The sequence below is a fragment of the Ictidomys tridecemlineatus genome, chromosome 3 (assembly GCF_052094955.1).
Source record: "Ictidomys tridecemlineatus isolate mIctTri1 chromosome 3, mIctTri1.hap1, whole genome shotgun sequence".
Lineage (NCBI taxonomy): Eukaryota > Metazoa > Chordata > Mammalia > Rodentia > Sciuridae > Ictidomys > Ictidomys tridecemlineatus.
Window position 1 is genome coordinate 205270148 of NC_135479.1, and position 26134 is coordinate 205296281.

A 26134-nucleotide genomic window follows, 5' to 3' on the forward strand; every position below is an offset into this window, starting at 1 on the left:
TGAGCTGCTGGGATTACAGGCATACTCCACTACACCCAGCGATCCAATACAATTTCCCAGAGCTAAAATATACAAATCTTCAAACTGAAAGAGTAAACTAATTGACTACAGCAAATGAATGAAATAAATTCACATCACGACTTAGCATTCTAAAATATCATTCATTGTAAGATTTTGGAGCCTTAAGAGAAGATTTGTTGCATTGAGAATAGGGTTTTAGGTTTTGGGAAAAAAAAAGTGATATGGCTAAGATTTGGTTAAATAAAAACTCTAAGCTGATTTTGAAGTGGAAATATGAGAATGAACTTGTATTTTTAACTTAAAAAATAAATGTTTCCTAGCTCTCTAGTTGAACAGACCTAAACATTGTAGCAATCCCAGTAACAATAAGCAACCCCAGCACCCAGACAGTGATGATTAAATCCCTTTCTCACTAAGAAAAATGGTGGATTCCTTGAGAAATGACCAAATCCAAGGTTTAGGGCAAGAAATGTATACAATAAGGCTGAAACTTCCTGTCATTCCAGAAAGCAAGGCAGTTATTTTTTAAAACAATCAAATAAAACAAGCTACTAAAGGAATAACATGAAGAGGCACTTTGCATATCAGCAAGGAATTCAAACACAAAATGTGTTCAAATCCACAAATTCATAACCATGTTTTATAGCCATTCACTGTTCACCTTTGGAGGATCTAGAAAACAATCATTTCTCTAAAACCTTTCAAAAAAAAATAACAGCATCTATAAACTGGAACTTCGCTCTGATCCACACAGCTGAATTCAAGAAACCAGCGAGAGGCGATGGGGGATTAAGAAAAACACACACAGAGATATTGAGGAAAAGCTGGGATCATGTGGAACACACACTCTTAGAGAAACAGTGTCTGAAGAGCTGGCCCAGCAAGTTTACTTATATAGGGACTCATGATCAAGAAGTATAGAGGCATTGTTCTTTGTGCACTGGAAAGTGACAGGGCTAGAAACATTCTTGTAGCTATTTCACTGTTGTAATGCTTGGGGCTTCCTGTGGCACCCAGGAAACCCATTGTCCAAAGTTTCTACTAGGCAGACTTGAAGGTTACAGCATAGGTCAAACATTGTAGTTATCTTGCTATGCTCAGATTCCTCTATCCCTGGGAGCTGGCATTTGAATTCAAAGCTATGAGCTAAAGAATTCTATGGTAAGCACAGAATTCTCCTATTTAACAGAAGTCACCATCTACTGGGCAGTTTTCAATCAGTGGTTTCCCAGAGAAATATCCAGGAGTGGTGTCACCTCTGTCCAGGGGCCAGTTCAAAGCAATGATTCATTCACCTCTCCCGACAGACCTTGGATAACAAAATAGTTCATGAGGAAGTATTTGGGTTTTTTTTGCAAAGATTGCAGCTAATAAATAAAGAAGGGATGGTAGAATAAGATTACTATCTTTACAATCAATGAATTAAATGACCTCAGCAATGATCATCACTTTTTAAGACACAATTTAAAAAAAGAAAACAACCAGACATCTTGTGTCTTCCAAGGAATGGACACCACACCAATTAGACTCTTCTTGATCAAACAAGGGTTCACTTTTAGTCTGACTTCATTTTTCAGGAAATACAGGGATGGGAAAACAGGACTAACACTACTGTGATATCAATTGTCAAACTCTTCAGGGAAAATAACCCATCTCTTCAATAACAAATAGATGCCAATTCAATGAAAGAATAAAAACAAGTTTTCCCCCAAAGATCATGAAGAAGACAAGGATGTCCCCTCTCACCACTTCTTTTCTACAGTGTACTGGAGGTCATAGCCAATGCAGTAAGGTAAGAAAAGGAAATCAAAGGTAAACTGAACAAGAGGGAAGAAATAAATCTAAACCAATTAACAAAAACACTTCTAGAACCAATAGACAATTTTAGCAAGGTTACAGATATAGGAATAATATGAAAGTCAGTCAATTTTCTACTTACTGGCAATGAATAAGTAGAATTTGAAATTAAAGATAGATGGCCATTTCTGTTAGCATCCCACCAAATGAAATACTTAGAGCACTTGGGTGGACCATGGGGAATTTTAGGGCTGTCAGACTTTCTCACTATATATATAATGGTGGATACATATTATCATTCTTTTGTCTAAACCCACACCGTAATGTAAATTATAGAGTTTGAATAATAATGATTGGTCAATGTAATCTCATCAGTTGTAAAATAAAAGTGTGTGTATAACAATAATATATGTTCCTATTTTTTTCATTTTTATCTTATTATATATAGTTATTAGGATGTTTCTTATTCATTTATTGAACGCAGTTGTTCCAGATTTGGCTGCTGTGATCACTTTCATTTTGGTGTTGGACCTCAGTCAAGGAAATGAGCATTTATTTTTCTGTGTTGGGGAGGGAACCGGGGGCCTTGCCTCCACTAGGCGAGTTCTCTCCCACTGGGCCACTTCCCCAGCCCCCAAGTGAAGTTCAGCAAGCAGACTTTGGGGTTTGCCTTTCTATGGCTCCTTTTCCTCCAGTATGCCCTGCGCCTCCACTTTCCACCTACTCTGCTGCCCGCCTTCCCAGGTCCCCTGACTCCTGGAGCCAAGCCCAGGGAATGCACTCGAGGAAACGCTCCACAGACACAAAGCTCACCCGGTGCCGTTCCCAGGCTCAGTGCGGCCCTCCCTTCAGTTTCTGTCACTCTTGGTGTCACTCCTCAGTGTCCCCATGTCATAGCGTGTCCACATTTTGCAGTTGTTATCTGCAGGCTGGTTTTTGGAATGTATGCTATTTCACAACATGGCACACAGGTTGATTGGATTCTAATTTTGTGATTTTATATATAAATAACTTGGGGTGGTTGACGTAGCATTCTTTGCAGCCTTATGGTTTTTACAACGAAGGATTTTGTTTTTAAATCCCATGGAAAGTTTTTAATTGGATGGATACTATCAACAGATTCTGATATTACAGCTACCAGGCAGAGGACGATCTTTGTCTTCAAACACTTTAAAAAACAGAAAACTTAAGGGTCTTACAGAAGTGAGTTTAAAAAAAAATCATAGGAACTTACCAAAATAGATAAAGTTAAAAAGACTAAAAATAATAAATCTGATGAAGATGTAAAGCAACAGAAATTTTCACGTTTTATTGGTTACCTCTTACTGAGTGAGAAATCACCCCATTTAGCTCTAAATCTCACACTTCTGTGGATTAGCAATGCAGTTGGGCTCAGCTGGGTGTCTCTGGGTTGGGACTGGGCTACTCATGGCTCTGTACCAGTTGCATGTTAGCTAGGCAGCTCTGCTCCTGGCTGCTGACCGCACAGCTGTCCCTGATCATCCCGAAGGCCAGCTCCTGCTTACGCACATAGTAACCGGGCAGGAGACGGAGAGTGTGGAAGACCTTTTAAGACCTTGGCCTAGAACTTACATGACTTCTTCCTCCCCTCTCCCCCTGTCCTGTGATTCAAACTGAGGATCTCGTGCATGCTCGGCAAGTGCTCCCCCACTGAGCTGTATCCCCAGCCAACACAACTTCATAATATTTGTATGAGTCAAAGCCAACACAAGTCCAAGTGCAACCCATGGGCAAGAGGTACAGAAACACTCTTCATGGTTTTCTGAGGATATGGAAGGTCAGGATGAGGGGGGTGCGTAAGTGGTGAAAGGTCGGAACCCTCTTTGTAAAACACCATACAGAGTGCTTTAATTGGGATGTTAAGTTGCTCCCACCCATGATGTGGGGGCACAGGTCTTAACCAACCATGGACTGACACCTCTAAAACAAACCTTTTCTCTAAGTACGTTGGTCGTATCAGGTGGTTGTGACAGTACTGTCATGGTGTGGGCTGGGAATGCTCGTCAAGAGCTCATGTGCTCACGTGTTGAAGCCTGGTCCCAATACAGCAAGGTACGGGGCGGTCTTTGGGGCAGTGACTGAATTCTGAGGGTTCTATCCTCACCTGTGGTTAATCCATCGGATGGACTGACAACGAGAAAGGACCGCGGAGAGGAGTGGGAACCACGGGGGGGGGGGGGGGGGGGGGGCGTGGTTGGAGGAAGTAGGTCTCCGAGGGAATGCCCTTGGGACTGCGTCTTGTCCTGGGACCCTCTTTCCTCTCTCCCTCTCCCCCCCCACCCCTCTCTCTCCTTCCAGCTGCCATGTGCTGAGCAGCTGTCCTGCACCTCTCCCTTCTGCCATGATGTCCTGCCTCACCCTAGTCCAAAGCTGACCCTGGACTGAGACCCTCTGAAACCATGAGTCCAACGGTCTTCCCTCCTTTAAGTCCCGTGTGTCAGGTCTGTTGGTGACAGCAACGGGAAGCTGACCAACAGGGACAGAAAGCTGACTGACAGAAACAGTGGCTTGCAAGACAGCTACACCTTCCAACCAGTTGTTCACCAATCATTCACTTTTCTCAAACATCCTCATGGTCGACATCCACCCTGTTCATCGATTCCCAAATCCTGCCCAAAGACAATTCCAACAAATTTTGGGTAAAGGCCTTAATTGGCTTTATTTGTCGCTCTAGAATTACAGCAAGAGTTCTGATGATGAGCTGAGCAGTCCTGGCTTTATACACAGGGCGGGGTTGGAGGGAACAGAAAGCACCCCCAGTGGACGGATTCTTTCACAGTGACTTTCTTGTAAGGTGGAAGACAGGGAGAAAGAACAAGGGAAAATCTCTTCCATTTAGCTGTTCCTTAGTGTCTAGTATTCTTTTATGATACACAGGTGATCTTGTAAGTAACCCGTTTTCCAAAGTTTTATCTGAGCCAGACATGGCGTGATGACAGAATCACAACGGAGAAGGGGGCTGTGGGGATTGCTGATGTGTATCTGGGGTTCAGAAGAACAGTGACTATCTGGGACTTTGGAGTTTCATGGGACTGGGCCTCTACCCTGGAGGTGGGGGGTGTCTCTGACATCTCTGGGCTTGTAAGTCAGATGCATCTATCAACCTGCGCCAAAACTGAACTGAAACTTGGGAATTACTTGGCGTGAAAGGAACTCACCCCAGAAAACCAACCCAGACATCAGGAGTGCACAGAGCAGAGGAAACAGGAGTTTTCTTTGACTTTTTCAAGGGATTTTCCCCCTGTTGGCTCTGGGAAGCCAAGAGCTCACCGCTCCCATCCCCGTCAGCTGAGGGGTGCTGCGGACAGAGCAGCCTGATCAGACCAGCAGAGCTGCGGTTAACCAGGTGGACGGTCCACACTCTCAATGCCCAGCTTAACTCTGGCAGTGTAGACCTGAATCCACAACCCCGGCCAGCGGGGAGATCACAGGAAAGGTCCCATAAAACTGCACTCTGACGTCCTGATTCCCAAAAGCAACGTTCTGGGGCTCCTCTCACATTTCGGCCTTCTCATTCCAACACACAGAGTGTTCCCCTTAGTACCGTCTAGGGGTCTTCGACGAGCGAAGGAATCACTTTAGAGGGGGGCTCTCCAGAAACTCAGAACTCACCCCAGTGTGTTGGCCAAGAGCTGAATCCTGGGCGGATTTTGCCCATATAAACAGCCTCTTCACTTGGGACAAATCAGCCGGCTGGTTGGTTCCTGGGGGTTTAGGAAAAGCAGAGAGCTGCACTCTGCCATTTTGGTTTTAAGGGATTGGTTATACGTGTGCAAGGAACATGTTCAGGGCTGGCATCTCTCAACTCCTGCTCTCAGACACCGAATCCAAGCCAGGGACTTGCTGATTGCTTAATAGCACCAAGAGCTCTCCATGCACGTCAAGGGCGCTGTCAGGCATCCGCTAATGGCTTTATTAACTTTTCAATGACTGAAGGCAAAAAGTGATTGTCTTCTCCAGCCCCTTGGGCATCTTCTCTTTGGAGAGGCCCCAGTGTCTGTCTTCTGCCCAGCTCCCCTGCTTCGGCTGTGGGGCCATCTAGAGCTGCACTGGAAATCTGATCCCTGGCTGTTCTGCTCTGCTTGCTTTGGAGCTGTATCAGGCGGGGGCAGGATGGGAGGCCCTGCGTGTAGGCTGAACATGTCAGGCACACCCCCCTGACCTTTCCTCCAGCACAGCGGCTCTGATAAGTGGGCAGGCCTTGTGCCTGGAGACCCACAGACACACTTGGATGATTCCTACAGAAATCAGTTAAGCAATCTCCTTCCAGAGGCCCAGAGCCCCATTCTGGATGTGAGCCACTGGTCGGACGCTGCCTCGCCAGTGCCACAATCATGGCCAACGGGACAAACACATCCTCCCCGTACTACAGCTATGAATACTACCTGGACTACCTGGACCTCATTCCTGTAGACGAGAAGAAGCTGAAAGCCAACAAACGTGAGTCGAAACTGGGAAAGGAGGCCAGGCAGAGGCTGGGGGTCCACTGGGAACTCCTGCCTTTTTTCTTCTTATTTACCCTAGATGTCAGGGTAAGCCGCAGTGGGAGTCAGATTGTGTTTGTAATCTTCTGTAACCAGTTTGTGTGTTAATCTGCCGCAAAATTAAGAATATTCTTTTTGTGTGGGGGAAGGGGCGGTACCAGGGATTGAACTCAGGGGCCCTTGACCACTGAGCCCCGGGCCCCAGCCCTATTTTGTATTTTATTTAGAGACAGGGTCTCACTAAGTTGCTTAGCACCTCACTTTTGCCGAAGCTGGCTTTGAACTCTCAGTCCTCCTGCCTCCCCTCAGCCTCCCGAGCTGCTGAGATTGCAGGTATGCGCCACCGCACGCAGCCACAATATTCTGTTAAGACAGATTTCTTGATCAAGTTTCATTTGTCTGGGGTTTTAATGATCTCAGTGAGTTTCTTCAAATTGCAGCTTGCTTTTTCCATAGTCTCTGTTTAGCTTTGGGAGAGGTCTTCTCTCTACCTCTAAGATATGTGATGTAATTCCTGGGGAAATGCAAACTGGTATATCATCTTCAGGGTCTCAGGGAGGATAAACGTGAGTTCACATCCTTTGCTTTTCTCCTGGGTAACTTGGCACTCTGTGGGCAACCTGATCTGTCCAGCTACTCAATCAAGACAACAAAGTCAGCCAAGGAAAGGAGAATAAGAAACAGAACCCAGGGACAGGGAGTCCACAGAAGGAAACATGCCCCTCCCGGCCTGTCCAGTCAGAAACCTCGGGTTCCTTGGCTGTTTCCCACAGTACAACCCCATGGTATCTGTCTCAAGAAGTAAATTAAGTCACCAACTTTATAGGAAAGCCAAGCAGATTCACCTCCAAAGAAATCTTTCGTACAACAGTTCTCTTCAGAAGTCTCAGTTTCGTAGATCAGTTCCCACTCGACTAGAGGCTCACAGAGGCAAACCCCAAGGATGGAGGAGAGCTTTGAACCCACGGAGACGTGCTCCTCTGGGAACTTTGACTCCTGGGTAGGTCTCTGGGGCCTCAGTCTTGGTGTCTTATCTGAACTTAATTTCTTTTTTTTTTCCTAGAAAAAAAAAATGATGGGTTAGACAAAAACACCTGCCACAAGAATGCTTAAACCCTGAGTTTAAATCCTGGGGCCCAGGCCACAAGACGGAAGTCCCCAGAAGGGGGTCACCTGGTCTCCAGGCCAGTTAGCTGGGCTCTGCCTCTTAGCCAGCTGCGCGGCCTTGGGCGGGAACATGACTAAGGCTGGCCAGATTCGAGAGGAGAGAACTAGGTTGCGTCTGTCAAGGGAAGAAGTGTTGAAATTCTGAGACCGTCTCCAATTCCCTTGGGGTGGGGAGACACTGGGACAGGGCGGGTTTCCAACTGTCTCTGTAACGTTCTGAAAGCATCTGGATCAAATATGGCAAGGTGTTTAAGGGATACCTAGATGTTGTCCTTTTCTTCCGTATTTTGTCTGTGTCTGAAATATTGTATTATTCAATTTTTTGAGATAAATTTTTCAAGGTTAAAAGGCTCTTAGTAAAAGATTCATACAATAAAACACTTCACCCCAACATTGAGGGGGGAAAAAAAAAAAGTGTTAACATTTCCATGCCAACGAGGGTATGTCTGTGTCCCTGTCCCCACGTGAACATGTATGCACACACGCTCGTCACCCACACACTCACTCACACACCCACACACTCACTCACACACTCACACACTCACACACTCACTCACACACACTCCTGCTCTACACACTGTGTCTAATAGCTTCGTTCCAGACGCTCCTGAGGGAAAATCCAGAACTTTCCCCACATCAGCCCTCTCCCCCCAGAGCCTGGTCTGGGACTGCATCGGGCAGGGCCCCCCGTGCACGGGCAAGGGCCGTCCTTGCCCTCAGCTGGGGAGGACAGCACCTTGAGTTTGCAGAAAGCTGTGCTGTCTGCTAGTGACGACAGCTTTATGCTCTGGGTGGTTTGAAAGAGTTTCAAATATTTTGATGCGGTCCATTTTGACAGAAACCATTTTCCTTTGGGTGGGGGGTGTTCAGGGGTTGAACTCAGGGCCACTCGACCACTGAGCCACACCCCCAGCCCTATTTTGTATTTTATTTAGAGACAACATCTCACTGAGTTGCTTAGGGCCTCGCTTTTGCCGAGGCTGGCTTTGAACTCACAATCCTCCTGCCTCAGCCTCCGGAGCCTCTGGGACTGAGACCCTCTTCTTGTCTAGGGATAATATGAGACTCATCATCCAACTACTCGGGAGTCCAGCTCAGCAGCAGCAGGTACGCTCACATGGGTGCACACCGTGGCCGCTGACCATCTCCAGAAAGCCATCCCTTCCCAAATGGAAACTTGGTACCTGTTCAACCTCCCCTGTCCGTGGCCACTGCCACCCTACTTTTGTCCCTGTGGATCTGACCATGCCAGGGACTTGTTGTGACTTACTGTTTGTGCACCTCTGACTCACACTGATGCCCCACTCCCCAGTGCAGTGGGATTTGGAGTCAGTGTCCTTGGGAGTGATTAGGTCACGAAGTGGAGCTCTCAAGAGGGGACTAATGTCCTTGTAAAAGACCGGGGGGGTCTCTCTCCCTCTCCTTCTCCCCCCTCTCCCCCACACTACGGGGAAACGTAACCGGGAGAGTCCTTACCAGGCACTGTCCACACTGATCTTGGACTCCCCCCTTCTGGAACTATGAGAAGTGAATCTCTGTTATTTAAGCCACCCAGAGTCCACCCTCACCGAGACAGGCCCTGAGAGTGGAGACATCGGCTATTGTCCTTTGCCACTGGCTTTTCTCACCTGGCGTAATCCACGGTGACAAGGACCGCCCTCGCGGCAGGCCATGTTCCTGGTTTGTAGAGGCCTGCATCAAAAGGAAAGACATTTGAAAATAAACCACTTGCCGCAGTCACCACCACAGACGTCACCTTGGGCTCCGTAGACTGTGGACACCAGACACACCCCCACCCAGGGTGCTGAAAGCAGGCTGGCTGGTCCTCAGCGGGGACCCTTCGTGGTGGCAGAGGGGATGGGGAATCCCCTGACCACAGGAACAGTAGCCACAGAGACTTGGCCACCAGAGGGATGGACTGGCATGGTGGACCCCTCTGGCCGTCTCATCAGCTGTCCTGCCCCCACAGTCCACCCAGCGCCTGTCCTCCTCGGCCTTGTCCACGTGTACAGCACCGACCCCTTTGCCCTCTGGCCAGCAGCCAGCCCCTCCACCCTGGTTGCCAAACGCTGCCCCTCCCCAGCTCTCCTTCCCTGGGCCCCTGCGGTCAGGCTGGGCACCGTCTTCATCGTCCTCGTCTTCTGGAACTGTCTCTTCAGAAAACGCCAATCCGCAACCCTCACGGGCTGTGTCCCCGTCCCCACCCCGGCCTGTGACTCTCGTCTTCATTTCCGTCTCCATCTTCTCTCCTGGGTTGTTGGGGTCCAAAGGCTTGGGTCCCCCCCAGATCCACGTGTTGAAACCCCCAACAGGATGTGATGGCGTCAGGAGGCAGGGCCTTTGGAAGGTGACTAGGTGAGAGGGAGGGGACGCTGTCCCCCACACCCTGCCCACCTCCAGTCCCACTCACTGGATCCCATGAGGGGTCGGGGCTCTCACAGCCCGATCCCCTCACTCCAAACCTTCTTGTCCTGTCTCACTCATGAGCTTTGGGGGACACCTCACGTCCAAGCCATGCAGCCCCCCAGTTTGTGCACGTTGGTGTAGAAGCGCAAGCAGGCCCACCGGCCCACTGGCCCTCGAGTGTACGCTGGGCTGCCCCGGTGGAACCACAGCAGGTTCCTCCTCCCGGGCACCCGGGCACTGGGCACTGGAAACCGTCTCCTCATTCTCCTCTTTCTCTCCACGCTGCCCAAACACCATCAGGGCTGCCACGGACCTGGGTCTTAGAGAAGGTTAGAAAGTGCCCTGACTCTGGCCACCTCACTAATCACAGCCACCCAGCTGGTGGCCCTGGAGCACGGCGGGCCCAGGTCCTCGGTGTCACTCTATAGGCTCAGCTGTGGCCCTCGGCCTTTCCCGTCTCTGCCTTCCCCAGTGAGTGAGCCTAGGTCCCCTCTTACTTGGGGCGTTCCCTCTGAAACTTGGACTTACAACTTTAGTTTTCCATTCTCTCCCATGAAACCCACCTCCTCCCCACAGCAGGAACACACTGCAGTTTCTCCTACCTTTTTACCTTTGTTCACATTCAATTCAACCATCAAAAAAAAATCTGCTAGACACTGCACTGGGAGCTGGTGGTACAAGAGAAAAATAAATTCATGCCCTGGGTTTTTTCATTAGCTTAATTTTGTTACTCTTACTTACTTTTTGGTTACGTATTTCCACGTAGATCATCATGACATTCCTCTGCCAAATGCTTCATTAGGAAACCCTAAGAAAATAATACCAGTACACCTGCAGCATTCCAGTGATTATTTCTTACAGTCACTTACTACTCAGCTGTTACAGTTTGGATCTTGAATGTCACCCAAAGGCCCATGTGTTGAAGGCTTGGTATCCAGTCTGCGGCGTTAGTGGGAGGTGGTAGAATTGTTAGGAATTGGGGTCCAGTGGAAGAAAGTTAGGTTACTGGGGACATACTCTTGAAAGAGAGACTGGGAGCCTGGCCCTTTTCTGTCTTTATCTTTGCTTCTCAGCTGTTCCATCATGTGTTCCTGCCACACTGCACTGTGCTGCCACAGGCCTACAGCAACAGGGCCAAGCAACCAAATATTAAAACGTCTGAAATTGTCAGCTAACACAAAACTTTTCTCTTTTTAAGTTGATTATCTCAGGTATTTTGTCACAATAATGGAAAGCTAACACATCAGTCTAGATTCAACTTTCCCCATATGTGCTTATGAGCTATTTTTGACCAATCCACATGGATGGATAGCATCTGGTTGTTATGTCCCTTGAGTCTTTTTTTATTCTAGAGGAGGCCTTTTTTGTAAAGGTCACTGATTTGATGAAGGTATCAAAAAGGCTACTCTGTATTTATCTTCATCATTCCAGCCAAGAGGGAGATACCATTAATAAGCTACTATTCCATTAATGGTGTTGCACTGGAGATTTGTAAAGATTGTGGAGCACAGAGAAGGATTCCCACAAGGGGAAGTCAGAGGCCTGGGGATCCATGGTCCCAAGGGCAAAAGTTGTCTTCCTAGAGAAGGGGAGTCCCACGGGATCAACAAGGATGTACCTGAATTTAAGATAAAGGGCTTTTCCAGGGTTGAGAACAGTTACACTCCCATGGACAAAGTAGGTGCGTCCAGGAGGATGACGTGTGAGTTCTTTTTATATGACAGACTTGAGAGCTGTAGGCCACACAGGGGCTGGATGTCACGGGCCAGTCTCAAAGGACTTCCCATCAGCCATAGGTGTCATCTGACACTCTAGACAGGGAAGGGACAAGATCCAGTTGGCTGCTATACATATTCCTCTGGTGAAAATAGGAAGTTTGATGGTGGATAACACCTGGGCAGGTGACGTAGTGGGGCTGGAAATTTAAAGTTAGTAATAGCCTTGCCCCTGGGAGCTGACTGTCCAGGACGCAGAGCCCACCTTGCGTCAGTATGCTACGGTGTTCTGAATTGGAAATGAACAGAGGGGAGCCGGGGTCCAGAGAGGCGCAGCCAGGTACTCACAGAGTGGAACTTAAAGCCCAGGTTCCAAAGCCTCCAGGACTCTCCCCACGACACTTGGAGTGAGAGTGGCAAATTCTCAACAGACTCCATGCTCCAGGGAAAAGGAACCCGGCCCACATCTGGAGCGAGGCCCGATACATATAAAGCATGCAATGAATCCTTGTTGGATAAATAGAAACGCGTGTGTAGCAGGCGGCTCCTTTATGTGGTCTTAACTTTCACGATGAATGTCTGTGTCAACCGTTGACCTACTGCTTCTCAGCTCTGCATACTGGGGAGAGATACATGGATAATTGACACCGAAACGACAGGATTCCCTTAAGCACCTCTCCTTAAAGGAAGCACAAGGTGCTCTTTCACAGGCCCAGGATCCGGAGGGGCAGTGCGGGGGGCAGGGCTGGGCCAGGAGTCAGCAGGGTGGGCAGGAATACGTCTGGTGAAACCACTGGCCGGACCCTGGGCCCCTGACGTCTTGCAGCCTCAGTGTGGCAATAACCACTGTGTGGCCGTCTCAATGTGGAAACCACAGCCCTGTGTGGCCCCCGCAGAGCCACCTGTGGTCTGCCATGCACCATCAGACAGACTCCCGCTGAACACCCAGCTCCCCCCCCCCGCCCCCACTCACTGTCACTCTAGAAGGTTGTCTGTGGTGGGTCCCTCAGCTCCAGCCTAGCTCAGGCCTGGCAAAGCCAACCAACATCTCTGGTATCTGGTGGCCAAACTACACCTTCTCTGAAGAGGGCTGAAGCCCTCCAAGGTTTGTCTCACAAACAAACTCATCATCTATGTGTTTTGTACTCTTTTTTTTTTTTCTTTTTTGCCCGATGCATCAGTCATCTTCATGTAACTATAACAAAATACCCGAAGCAATTAACTTATAAAGAGAAAAACTTTATTAGGTTCACGATTTTGGATGGTTCCATCCAAGATCAGGTGGCACCATTGCTTTGGGCCTCTGGTGAGGGAGCACCTGGTATGACAACCACTTACATAACCACGAGCCAGGAAACAGAGAGAGAGAGAGGAAGGGGTCAGAGTCCCACAGTCCTCTTTAAGGGAATGTCCCCAGTAACCTAAGGACCTCCCACTAGGCCCCACCTCCTACAGGCCCGCAGCACCTCCTAAGAGCACTACCCTGCGGACCAACTTTTTAATGGGTGGGCCTTTGGGAGACTCTACCCATATTCAAACCATAACAATACCGTGTTTTAAAGCACAAAAGCTTTGTAAATGGCTTCACGGTGTTCTCCAAGTTTGGATATATAGGGTGTTTTTAAGATTTTCCTATTAAAACCATTCGTCCCCAGGAGGGAAAACTTCCTATAAACTTCTGTTCTCGGTATTTGAATCCCAGTAAGTTTACTAAAAATACAGAACTGGACATCTTTATCATCCATACTCTGTGGTACCTCTGTCCCTGTGTCACTTTTATTTTCCCAAATGATCAGCAAAAGCTGAATCAGGCAGTCTCGGGAAGGGACCAGGCTTCCATAGTCTCCTTTGATGGCTTCAGACGTAGGGTCAGGTGCACCCAGGCAGGGGGCATCACAGACAGCAGGTGACTCTCCTGCTGATACATTCAACTTTCTCTCACTTGGGTCTCCTCCCAGACTCAGAAAGCCCGGCACCCCGGTTCTGCCGGCTTCTCTGTAGCAGGCACATCAAAGACAGGAAGAAGCTGGGAAAGGAGTCCAGACCCAGGAGGGCTTCAAGGTGGGGACCAAGAGGCAAAGCTCTGGCTCAGATCTTCTTAAGAAAGGCCACCTGGGTCAACTGGTTGAAACATGGCAGACCAGGCTGGGTTCGACTCTTGCACTGAACAGAGAAGGAAACAAAACAGAGGAAAAATACCCAGGGCTCCTGAGACAAGCAGGAAGGATTTTAAGATTTTTGTGATCATGCCCATACACTGGAATATATCCCGTCATGGTTGGGACGTATAGAAAACATGCTTGGGCCAACCAGGGCTGGGTCCAAGGCCACGGCTGACCTTTCCCAGGGAAAGCTCAAAACCTGGTGCGATTCACAGGCACTTTTGTGATTTTCGACATGGCTTCTGGTTGTTTTGTGGAGAGAAAAAGGGTGTCCCCAGCTCTTAACAAGGTGGAACGCACAGATTCGATTCCTGAGACCTGCCTGAATTGACGAACTGTATGTTTGACTGCCTGGGCCGCTAAGCTTAGAGGAAAACCGATCCCATATTCCAGTTTAATGGTGACGAAACAGATTTTTCTAACAAGATGTGCCTCCAGCTCCCGGTCTAAAGCCCCCTTGGAGACAGCAGCGAGACGGCTGGGCTCCCCTTTAGGAGTGTGGCTGTGTTGCTGGGCTCTCTACCTCTTGGGTCCGTCCATATGGTGCCTATCTTTAATTACGGGTTAGGAGGGATGTGTTGATGCGCTGCCTCTGGCAGCTTAGTAATGTGGCCTGCTCATCGGCTACTCCAAGAGCTGGGAGCAGCAGAAGAAAAACACACCAATAATCAATCCCTTCTGAACACAAAGAGTCTCTTCTGAGTGCAAAGAATTCAATGAACAGACTGAACCAAGTACTGCCTACAACCTTCCTGGCATTCAGAGTGACGTTTCAGGGCCCGGCTTTACCATGGCCTCAATCTCTTCAGCCAATGGTGCATCCCCTGTGCGTGACACAGTAGTGATTTTCAACCCAAGAAGACCCAAGTTTTTGCCGGGCGCAATGGCGCCCACCTGTAATCTCAGAGGCTGGGAGGAGAGGATTGTGAGTTCAACGCCACCCTCAGCAATGGCAAGGCACTATGCCACTCAGTGAGACCCTGTCTCCAAATAAAATACAAAATAGGGCTGGGGATGTGGCTCAGTGGTTGAGTGCCCCTGAGTTCAATCCCTGATACTCTCTACCCCTGGAAAAATTGGGGAAAAAAAAAGAGAGAGAGAGACCCAAGTTTTTAGTTCTGCAAATATTTCAGTGAAACTAACGCAAGTTCATTAAAATGGAAATGGTTGGAAATCAATCTAAAGCTTATATATCCTTTACATATATGTGTGTGTGTGTGCATGCGTGCCTCTGTGTGTGTGTGTGTGTGTGTGTGTTTATTTTGGGGGGTACCAGAGATTGAACTTGGTGGTACTCGGCCACAGAGCCACAGCCCCAGCCCAATTTTGTATTTTATTTAGAGACAGGGTCTCACTGAGGTGCTTAGTGCCCCACCGTTGCTGAGGCTGCCTTTGAACTCGAGATCCTCCTGCCTCAGCCTCCCGAGTCTCTGGGATTACAGGTGTGCGCCACTGCACCCAGCCCTTTATATGTTTTTCACATAGAAGAAAATATATATTTTCAAACACTATAATCACTCATCTATTACTTTCCTCAAAAGAATAGAAAACTCTAAAATCATAATATTTATTTCAAAGGGACCATAAGTAGTATATTTATTGATCAATTTAAGATTTTTATAGGTGTCCTATACATAGGGCAGCAGGATATACTGACTTAAAGAGATACCAGAATGTTTACCTCGGAATAAATTTGTGTTGAAGTGCCCTCTAGGAGGAGGTGCAGCTGCTGAATGATTCTGTTATTGCTCAAAACTTTCTTTTAACCCCTTTTTAATGAAACTTACAGCACATTCCATGAAATCATTATGGTGGTAAATTTTTTATATCTTTTGAGAATGGATTGCTTCCTGGAAATACTTTAGATATACTCAAAAGTAAATCAGAGAAATGAAATGGGTGATTAAGCTGATTGATGTTTCTAGGAGTCAAAATGCAATAATGTTTCATAATGTAGCAAATTGTGTATTTGTGTGTGTGTGTGTGGGGGTGTGTGTGTGTGCACAGTGATCTACAAAGGAGCCCTTGAGAGTAATCTCAACAGAGGAGTCCTGTAAATGCTTGATCAATAGATGAATTTTAGGAAAATTTCTCTCTATGGAAGAGGGAGGGTGCCTATTTCGAAGGTCAGCCTTCACCTGGGATTTCGGTCCTGGCGTTACCAACTCCATTTTTTCACTGACTTGGAAAAGGACGTTGACGATGGCTGGCAGAGTAGCAGATGAAACAGAAGTTGATTTCTCTCTTATGTAAAAGAGAGACCGGGTTGGTGAATGAACTCCATGAAATCCTTGGGAACCAGCTTCTCCCCAGCTCATTACTCTGCCATCCAAGGCACATCCCTCAGGTCCCAAGACAAGCTCCTACTCACATCCACGATAAGTAGCAAAATGGCACGGAGGAATAAGAAAGGACACAAGGGACCAGAAGTCTAGCGGTCTCTGGAGGAAGACTCCAGTAGGGTTCCTGTCACGTCTCCTTGGCCATCACCTTATCAATGGTCCTGTCTGGTTGAAAAGGAGGCTGTGAGATGTGGTCTCGCCCCAGGCAGCCATGTGCCCACTGGAAAGCAAGGGTCCATCACAATGGCCGCACACAGAAGCGGACAGCAGGACCAACAGCCGTCAGTCTGGGCCATAATTACTATGGCTCATACCTTACACTTTAGTGAGCTTGAAGGAAGCAGCACTATCACTTGCGGCAAAACCCTCTGAACGGAAACAATAATTTTAGTTCTATTTATAAATCATTTCACATCATTGAACAAGAAAGTGCGCCACATGCATTATACACACACACATCACTCTGTTTAATCCTCCTAACACCTAATCTGATAGGTACTGTCATCCCACCTTCCAAGTGAACAGATTCAGAGAGGGGAAAATCTCAGATCGCCTGAGGCAACACAGCTAAGGAATGGCCCTCAGAATTGGAACTCAAAAAGTTCCACACCTCCAAAGTTGGGCTTTTGCCACACTGTCATTCCCCCAGGAATAGAAGGATCTTGAAGTGGATCTCCTAGGCCTCCAGGACCCAAATGTGAGTAGCTAAAGCTGAGATTGAGTGGTTTTCATGCAACAAAACTGAAGTGCCCACCGAGTAGGAAACTTAATGGGGGTCATTTGTTAGGACCAAGTTCCAAGGAGAAATCCCTCAAGGAGAAGCAAATGGAAGCCAGGCCATGTCACCCAGAGCCTTTTCTTGTCACTCCACTGTTGATGTCTAATGCTTCTCATTCCACCAGTGTTTACCAGGAGACCAAGGAGGGAAAAGAAAAGGGGGGGGGAGAGAGAAGGAGAAACGGAGAGGGACGAACAAGAGGGGACCGGGAGGAGGTGAGGACAGGAGGGGAGGAGAGAGAGAAAGTTTCCCATAAATGGGCCAGTTTCACCATCAAGCCAGCCTGGGACTCCTTGTGAAAACAACCCGTGGATGTTAGAACCCTCCCCAAACTGGGAAGTGCTCTTTTTTGCTCTTGGAACAAAATGTTCTCTCCCAGCACTTGGAGAAAAAAGGGCTTGCATTTTTTATTTTGGTTGCCTTTTTTTTCCAAAAGAACACCATGAAAACAAATTTAGTATGGAAAAATAAGGAGTGGCTACTGATCATCTTTCGGTGTGGCAAAAATTTAAACCTCACTTATCTGAACACACTGTGCTTTGAGAGGCGAAGCCTCATGTCCCCCCAGTATCTGGGGATAGTGACAAGAACTGAGGCAGATGAGGGTGAGCCTGAGAAGGGCACGCTCGGCTGTTGAAATCCTAAGAGTCCTGGCAGAACTCATCGGGGGGGTGAGCGACCTCAAATCCTGCATTGCTTTGATGGAGGAGGAAAAAGCATTAGTGTCTGCAGAAATCTAAAATATCCTTACTGAATGCAATCTCAAGCCAAATTTTCAGAAAAAAAAAAAAAACATGCCCTTTTGTACTTGGGAAGCTATGAAGTACATGGCAGCTCTCTGGGAATGGAGAATAATGCCCGGTGAGCTGGCAAGTCCTCGAGCTCTGGACACGTGGGGTCATTTCTACTTTCCAGGAGTCCAAGGGTCCCCCAAGCAGCTTAATGTTCTTGGGTACCACCACGGGCTTCTCAGCTCAAGGAGAGATAGGAAAGACGAGAGAGCCAGCCTGGTGTTTGGCATCTGTCCTTCCTTGGAGTGTAGACCCCGAGCGCTGATGTCACCAGCCAGCGGGCTCCTGATTCCTATTGTAAGTGCGGCAGCTTTTCATGAGACCTTTTTTTGTTGTTGTGTTGTTCTTTTGGTAACAGGGATTGAACCCAGGGGTGCTCAGCCACGGAGCCAGCCCTGTTTTGTATTTTATTTAGAGACAGAGTCTCGCTGAGTTTCCTGGGGCCTGGCAGAGTTGCTGCGGCTGGCTTTGAACTCGCGATTCTCCTGTCTCAGCCTCCTGAGCTGCTGGAATTACAAGGACGCACCCGTTAGACCATTTTCAAAGTTAATGGTTAGGGTCCAGGATCACTCATAATTACAAGTCCTCCATTTCTCCCTCTGCCTTCTGAGTTGTGGAGGGCAGAGATGACCCCCTGTACTCAGGTATGCCACCCCACCCCCTGTATTGGAGGGTTCTACATGCATAGATTCAACCAATCAAGACTGAAAATGCTTGGAAAAAAATCCCTTCTCTATTAAAAATGTGCAGACTTTCCTCTTGTGCTTATTACCAGCACAATATAATTATTTATATATAATTTATGATATAAATTTATTATATAGTAATATATATTTACTACATAATTACTAAATGCTATTATAGGATTAACATTGTACTGGGTATTGTTAAGTAATCTGGAGATGATTCAAAGTGGATAACATGACGTGGGTTGGTTATATACAAATACTGTGCTACTTTAGATAAAGGACTTGGGCATCCGAGGATTTCAGTATCTACAGGGGGTCTGAAACCAGTCCCCCATGCATTTCAAGGAATGGTGATTCCATCCATCACACCCAGAGCTCCACCTCCATGTCTGTTTGGCTCACAAATTTCTAACACTCCATTCATTCCTTCAGTTGCTTGTTCTTGCTCCCATTCATTTGTTCACCCATTAAATAATCATGGGGGGGAGAAACCCACCCTACTGGTAGCAAACGGTTCCCCAGCAATTTACACCATCTTCTGGACCTGGAGCTCCAGAGAAAGGCACCACCTGCCCCGCCAGGTCCTGCCGGATCTAGAAGAGCTAGGCCTGTTTCTGGATTTCCCTTTGCTGGAGCATAGTGGCTGCAAAAGGGTTTCTTCTCCCTACACTGCCCAGAGGTGAGCTTTTCCACCTGAAAAAGGAGACCACTTCCCTAGTCCCTGACCTGGGCAGGTTGCCCAGGGAAGGCCTCAGCTGACCACCTCAGAGCACCAAGGCCTTGGCTCTCCATGGACACCACAGCCCAGGGCACATCATCCTCTAGGTCTCTGCCTCACGGGGCCTCTGACACTGCTCCCCATGAGGCTGGTCACCAAGGCCATGGAGCTGCCCACAGCCCTTTCTTCTCCCTTCCCAGGGAGAGAAGGAAGAAAAACCAATCCTCGAGGGAGTAGGAATATCTAAGAAGCAGATCTAGAGGGTGCCACAGGATTGTATTAACTGTTTTCCTTCCACAATCAGCTAATTACCCAGTGGCTAGTTGCCCTGGAAAATAAAAATGCCTGCTTCCCTGCTTTACTGTTCTTTCCCAAGGTCTTTACTGGAAAACCCTCCGTAGGCCAGTGGCTGAGAGGTGAGACTAGAGGACAGTTCCACTCAGGGCCATAGCGCGGTACCTGGACTCCCTATTTCCCCTCGCCGTTGGTTATGGTTGATGGCAAACTGGCCTCAAGAACATCCTGTTCCTCTTGCAGATGCTATTGTCATCGCCTTTTGGGTGAGCCTGGCTGCGTTTGTGGTGCTCCTCTTCCTCATTCTGCTCTACATGTCCTGGTCGGGGTCCTCACAGATGAGGTAAGTGGGAGGGGGAGGGCATCCTGGGAACTCAGGCGCTAAAGAGCAATGGCATAGAATATTGGTGCAGCAGAAGAGGAACAGAGGGCCGAGTCCAACCACCACATGACGGACAGTTGTGCACCACATGACAAGGTGCTCTTCAACAAAGAACGGTGGTGGATCCATGAGAGTATATCTCCTGGTTACCTGGAAGACAGTCTAGTGTGTGTTGAGTACTCTCTGAGGTTTGCATGACAATAAAACCGCCTAATGACCCACTTCTCCAAATGTGTCCCCATGGTTACGCAACTTGACTATGCCTTAAAGACATCTAAGTAAAAGAAGGCAGACACAAAAGATGACGTATTGTGTGACTCCATTTATGTGAAATGTCCAGAATAGGCAAAATCCATAGAGATAGAAAGCAAATTGGTGGTGGTCTAGGGCTGGAGAAGGCAGGGGAAGCGGGGGACTGCTTATGGGTTCCTTTGTGGGGGATGATAAAACTGTTCTAAAATTAGATTATGGCCACAGATGCACAACCGTGAATTATATATATATTTAAGTGGGTGAACTTTACCACATGTAAAATATATCTCAATTCAGTTTAAAAAGGTAACAAAATGATACCATGTGCCCCATAAGTGTTGCCAACCAGATTAACAGGAAAATGCAACCTCAGATGAGGCACTGTGAGTACTGTCTCCTGTTGAACCCCGTATGTGTGCCTCAGTGTTGGTTGCATTGGAGACAAAATCTAGGAGCTTCAAGCAGTAATTAGAACCCAGCTCATCTGAATCTTGCCTCATGCTAGTCAACTGGCCTGCAGGCTGATGGGATCAGGGTGGGCAATGGACCCAGTGAAAGCCCATCTAGAAGCTGGCCGGTGGCTGCGTGGCCTGCCTGATGCCCAGTTTCAAATTTGGAATCAGGAACCCAAGAGATGGACTAGGTACGATGGCTGCGGCACTGAGTGGTCCAATTGGACGACTGGGCTGTGCACCTCTGTGGACCATGACAGCCATATGGGTAGTCCTTGAGGAGAAAGACCACTCAAATCTCCAGGAGCTAGCCAGCAGAGACGGGCAGAGCTGCTGCCGAGACAGGAATAGAGGAGGGGTCTTGGTGTCCCTAAAAGAACCAACCCCTACACCTGATGGGGTCCCAGGTCAGCTCCTGTGAGGAACCTGTGGACTGATGCATTGTAAAAGGGCCTCTGATTCTCTCCTGCCCCTCATTTTACCTCCCACCCTGCCCTCGGATGCTAATTCACCCTGTCTATACTCACCAGGTCATTTCTGGCCGGGAGGCAGGGACTCGTTGTGTGTGTGGTGCTGGGGATTGAACCCAAGACCTTGTGCATGTGTAGCAAGCACCCTACCAATTGAACACCAGCCAAGGGATCAGCTTTTGAGAGTGAAGAAATCCCTTCTTTTCTTTCAAAATTTAGAACTCATATTACACTTAAGCATATTTTACCCTGAGACACTTGGGGATAAACTAAGGAAATCACTTTTCTTTTCTGCTCCTCTGAGGTGTCTTGCAGCAAGCCCTCCCTATGCCTAGGACACTTTGCAAGGATTGCCTGTAATCCTCCTGGTGGAAAGTCCCCTGGTCTGGGGGGCACACCGGGGCCTCTACAGAGCCCAGTGCCAGAGGACAGCACAGTCTTTGGGCTACAGTTTTACAGGGGTGAATTCATGTTGTTCAGCCCTCACGGCACCATGTAACAGACACGGAATACCCAGGGCAGCAAAGACAATCCTTAGTAAGATTTAGGAATGAGAGGTGCTCCCCAAGGAGTCACTCTTTCCATGTAGAAGACAGGAATACAGGAAGAGAGAGAGGAAGAAATGAAAGGCTGTCTTATGCTGAGGTTTCTGAAATGAGGGGCCTCTGCCTCCATGGGCTCCTGTCCTGTGTTCTTCATCTAAGTGAACATAATAGCACATTGAAACTTGACCTCTAGCTTAGGCAGCGGCCCCACATGCCTCACTTCACCCTGATGATACCTGTAGGGCACCTACTAGCCCATTTTGTGGTAGATACCCAAGCCAGGCGGGAAGTGGTGGCTGGGGCACCTGCCAGGCAGCGTGTCCACTGCCCCTACACCTCTGGGCAGAATACAGGGAGGATGGACTTCTTATCTCAGATACAAGTTGGCTTGGGTATGGATCTAAGCAGAGCTTATTCATACCAGTGGCTGAATGGAAGGTGAATCTGCTCTAGGCCCCTGGAAATGAGAACAAGAGGAAGTAACCTTGAGGGAGAGACTGAGGCCTCCTTCCTGACAAAGCTCTTCCTGTCTTCTCAGAAATCTGTAATGGATTCAGTGACCCCTCCCCGACTCCATGGGCCTTCCCTATGGCCCTGGGCAGCACAGGTGAGAAATGCTTTCGGCCAGCTCCTTTGATGTCTCCCATTTGCTCTGTCCACAGGACCAGCCCCCAGCATCACCAAATGTGCCCATGGAATCACAGCCTCAACCTCCCCTCCTGCGTCAGGAGGGCCTCCCACGGGGCAGTAGAGACACCAGGAAGCAGATCTGGGGCTGAGTAGTGGCTACAGCATGAGTCCCTCTGCCTCACCCCCGTGGTTCCCCCAGATCTCCTCCGGGAACAGGACCTGGATGGGTGTCCCCATGACATCAGGATCAAGCACAGTGAGCCCGGAGACAGAACCTCTCAATTAGCCACAGTCATGGCCGAGTGAACTGGGAATGCTGAACCAACTGGACACACATGTTGCCTTTTCAAAGCTTGTTTACATGTAGCAGAAAGTGATCAGGTCAACGACTATCAGGAGGCACATCACGAGCATCTGTCAAAGACTTGCATATGGCTCCTCTGGCATAGAGAAGTCATCACAGACATGGCTGATTTTATTACCATACTTAATCTGCTCACTTCTTACTTTGGCTTTAAGAGGAGTAGGAAAATAAAATATGCATGAATTAAAAGTCCTTACTGACCCCTACCACTGTGCCAGCCCCTCTGTGAATACTGCCTGCGTGCACTTGATCCATCTGCACCTTTGTTAGGACACTGGGAGGCCTGCAGAGTACTCGTGTGTCCTCCACTACTAAGATGTGTGGCATCTCCTTTGCCAGCCAGCTGGCCAGGTCATGTTCTCCTCCTCAGCTTTTCAACACAGTGCCCAAGAGGTCTCCCCTGCAGGGAGGCCATGCCTGTGCCCAAGGGGAGCAAAGCAGACTCCATGTTCACAGAGGGCCTCAGCCATGCTGAGGCTGGCAGGTGAAGTCCCACTCGAGACTCCACTTGTCCCCATGGATCTGAGATCCCTGAGCTTCTAGTCCTCTAGTATCCAGCAGAATCATGCAACAAGGTCCTGAAAACCCACTTGTGCCACCCAGAACTTTTAGGTAACCAGTTGGTGAGTTTTAGTTTTAAAATAATTTTTTTCTTTCACAGGAATATTTAAAATATAGCTGTCCTTTGAAATCATTGGGGCTTGGTTCTAGAACCCCTCAAGGAGGCCAAAATCTACAGAGGCTCAGGTTGCTTCTGTAAAATGTATTTGCATATAACTTACTTATATCCTCCCATACTTGTGATACCCAACACAGTGCAAATGCTAGGAAACAGCTGTTCCACGGTGCTGTTCAGAGAATGACAGGAAGTCTGTCCATGATCAGTACAGATGCGATTCTTAGCTGAATTCGTGGCCCAGGAACCTGCAGATCCAGAGAACTGGCTGCACTTATGGTTCAGTGTTTTGAGTTCTAGGTCTTGGTGAAGACCTTGTACAATCTATTCTCCACAAGGTGAGACTCTCCTCCACCCTAGTGATTAGAAATTGGTTCCACAGGGTGAGGGCGTGTGGGAAAGCACAGGTGTGCTCAGTAGCCCAGGGCTGCCCGGCAACCCCACCTTCCCAGGGCTCATGTCAGAGGTGGGCAGGGTCACCAGGTAAGCTGAGTCTGAGCCTGCCCAGGCAAAGCTGGGAAGTCAAATCCCACCCATGTTGGAACTTAAGAACCTAGGAGACAGCTGACAGCCCGAGGCCTGTGCTGGGGCCAAGGAAGTTCACTCTGTGAGTGGCCCCTCCTCACCTCTCCTAGACGCCTGGGCTGCAGGGACACACCCCAGACCCTGCTCCTCATGAATCAGAAGAAAACTCAGTAAGCATGTGACAGAAGGGTAAGACACAGGTTCAGAGGGAACCATGAAGAGAAGACACAGAAAATGGAACCTTAGCGGGAACAGTGCTTGCAGAGGCCAACCTGAATCCAAATGTGGAATTTCAACCTCAGAATGGTCTCCAAGAATCCTGCTGTGGCCTCTTTTGATGGGGGAGTGAACAGGAGAGATAAATGGCCCTTGCTTTTTAGACAACGAACTCTATTTGTGGTAAAGGGACTAAACATAGTAGGCATTATTCTTACTTCGGTTAAAAACCTTAAGTCATTTAAAACTTACAAAACATTCTAAAAAGAATATCAGTAAGTCTGAATGTTTAAGGCAAAACCAAGCCGTTCTCAGTGCTATGTACATTATTCTGGACAAATTAGGTAACTGCTTCCCAAGTAACATAACAGACCCCCAGGGCCCAGCATGTGTGGAAGAGTCTGAAAGGAACAGACTAGTATTTTGGCTGTGAAACCAATGAGATTTCACATTGACTCTTGTTATCTCCAATACCCACTAACATGTGAACCTCCAAAATCAAATTCTGACCTATAAAATGCAGGTCTCTGGAATAAAATCATCAAAATCAAAGCAAAATACAAAAACATTACAAAAATAGACATTTAATATCAAGAAATTATAACACTCAAAAATCTCTTTGAAATATAACTTTGGAAACATATGCTGTAATTTCTGTCAATCTTGAGGATTTAATAATAAAATAATCAAAAACACTGCCGGAACTTACGCATTCAGAGTATACAAAATTTTGTCATGACTTCTTACAGACAGAAAACTTCAAATATCTATTTTCATGGTCATCAAAAAATGACAGACTTTTCAACATCTTAGCTGATTCAATATCCACAAATCTGTTCTGCACTCACAAGCACCCTCGACTTGAGCAGTTTCCGGCAAAACACAAGGCACTCCACAAGGCACTCCCAGAGACAAGGAAAGACCTGCCCACCTGGCCCTGATGAGCCTGGTGGCCCTAATGCACCTGAGTCACATGGCTCTGCCCATTTGGTACACATGGTCCCTTGAGCTTATTATTTATTGGTCAGTTAAGTAAAGTCCTTCCAACATTTTTCAGAAAACCGAATTAATGTATTGAACCTGCCGGTTCATGTCTTTCCTGAAACTTGACCCAGCCAAACTTCAGAAGCTGGTGTTCATGCCTCTAAGACAGAGGCAGCAGTGTCCTTGCAGAGCACAATGATGGCCTCCTCTTCACCACCTGCCGTGTCCTTTGCAGCATCACAGACCATTCGAACATGGGCCAGAAGGTTGGCTGGCTGCCGGGTGCCCAGCCAGACATCCTTAACATACAGGGACACGAGGAATGCTGTGGAGGCAGAGAAGAGTCAGACAAGGCTGTGAGGACACTGGGAGGGAAAGCCAGCCTCCCGCCACAGGGCAGCAACACCGGGTGAGCACCTATACGAAAAATTGCTTTTGTGATGGCTTAATTTTTGTGTTAATCATTTTTATTTTAAACCTTCTGATGAATATGAAATTTTTAAAAATATTTATTTTCAGTGATAAGTGGACACATATCTTTATTTTTATGTGGTGCTGAGATCGAACCAGTGTTTCACACATGGTAGGCGAGTGCTCTACCTCTGAGCCACAATCCCAGCCCATGAGAATATTTTATAAATATAAATAATATAAAAAAGAAGTTACTACAACATAGGTTTCTTCTGCTTTTGAGCACCCACACCTGGAGCCAGCATTGGATTCTGAGAAGCACTTCCCAGAATCATCTCACATCATATCCTCAACCGCCTGAGCGGGGAGAGATGGTCTAATGGGCAGAAAGACTTACTTTTCTGGCTGCAGCCAGGTGAGAGGAAGAGAGTCATCACACTATTGGGTCAATTCACTTGCGTGGCCTGCTGGCTCTTCCCCTCCCAGCTCCCCTCCACATCCCTCAGTGAAAGGGAGCACCCTCCCAGATGGAGGAGGCCACGCCTGCCTCCCAAGTCTTCTCACAACCATTAAAGCTGCGAAATTCCTTCTTCACTCACTCCTGTGTCCCAAATTGTGGGCATCTGCTAAGTGCAAGCACAAACCACGTGCATGCATTTGTGCACTTCTGCAGATGTCCACACATGTGTGCATGCACACGTACAAGCTTTGCTGTGACATGCAATGCAATCCCCCATTTGGGTGGTGGTCACACATGCTGTGCTATGCAGCATGGGAGAGTCTGAGGTTGCTCCTTTCTCTACCACAAACCTATCACTGGTGTCTCACCTGGGAGCCAAGGC

At 47.9% G+C, this 26134-nt stretch overlaps 2 protein-coding genes across 3 annotated transcripts in view; one reads left to right on the plus strand and one right to left on the minus strand.

The window, feature by feature from the left end:
• The first annotated feature begins 5920 nt into the window (after window positions 1-5920).
• Window positions 5921-22686, plus strand: Mrap (melanocortin 2 receptor accessory protein). Its single transcript, XM_005323537.5, is given in 3 exon segments — window positions 5921-6279; window positions 19629-19728; window positions 22149-22686. Coding segments are annotated over 3 exon segments (480 nt in total). The 5' UTR covers window positions 5921-6173; the 3' UTR covers window positions 22423-22686.
• A 1779-nt stretch (window positions 22687-24465) lies between these two features.
• Urb1 (URB1 ribosome biogenesis factor) overlaps window positions 24466-26134 on the minus strand; it is a 69451-nt gene continuing 67782 nt past the window's right edge. For both annotated transcript variants that reach the window (XM_005323536.5, XM_021725346.3), the window contains one exon: window positions 24466-25206. In XM_005323536.5, the coding sequence (XP_005323593.2) occupies window positions 25034-25206 (173 nt within the window). In that variant the 3' untranslated portion in view covers window positions 24466-25033. The remainder of the gene's footprint in view (window positions 25207-26134) is intronic.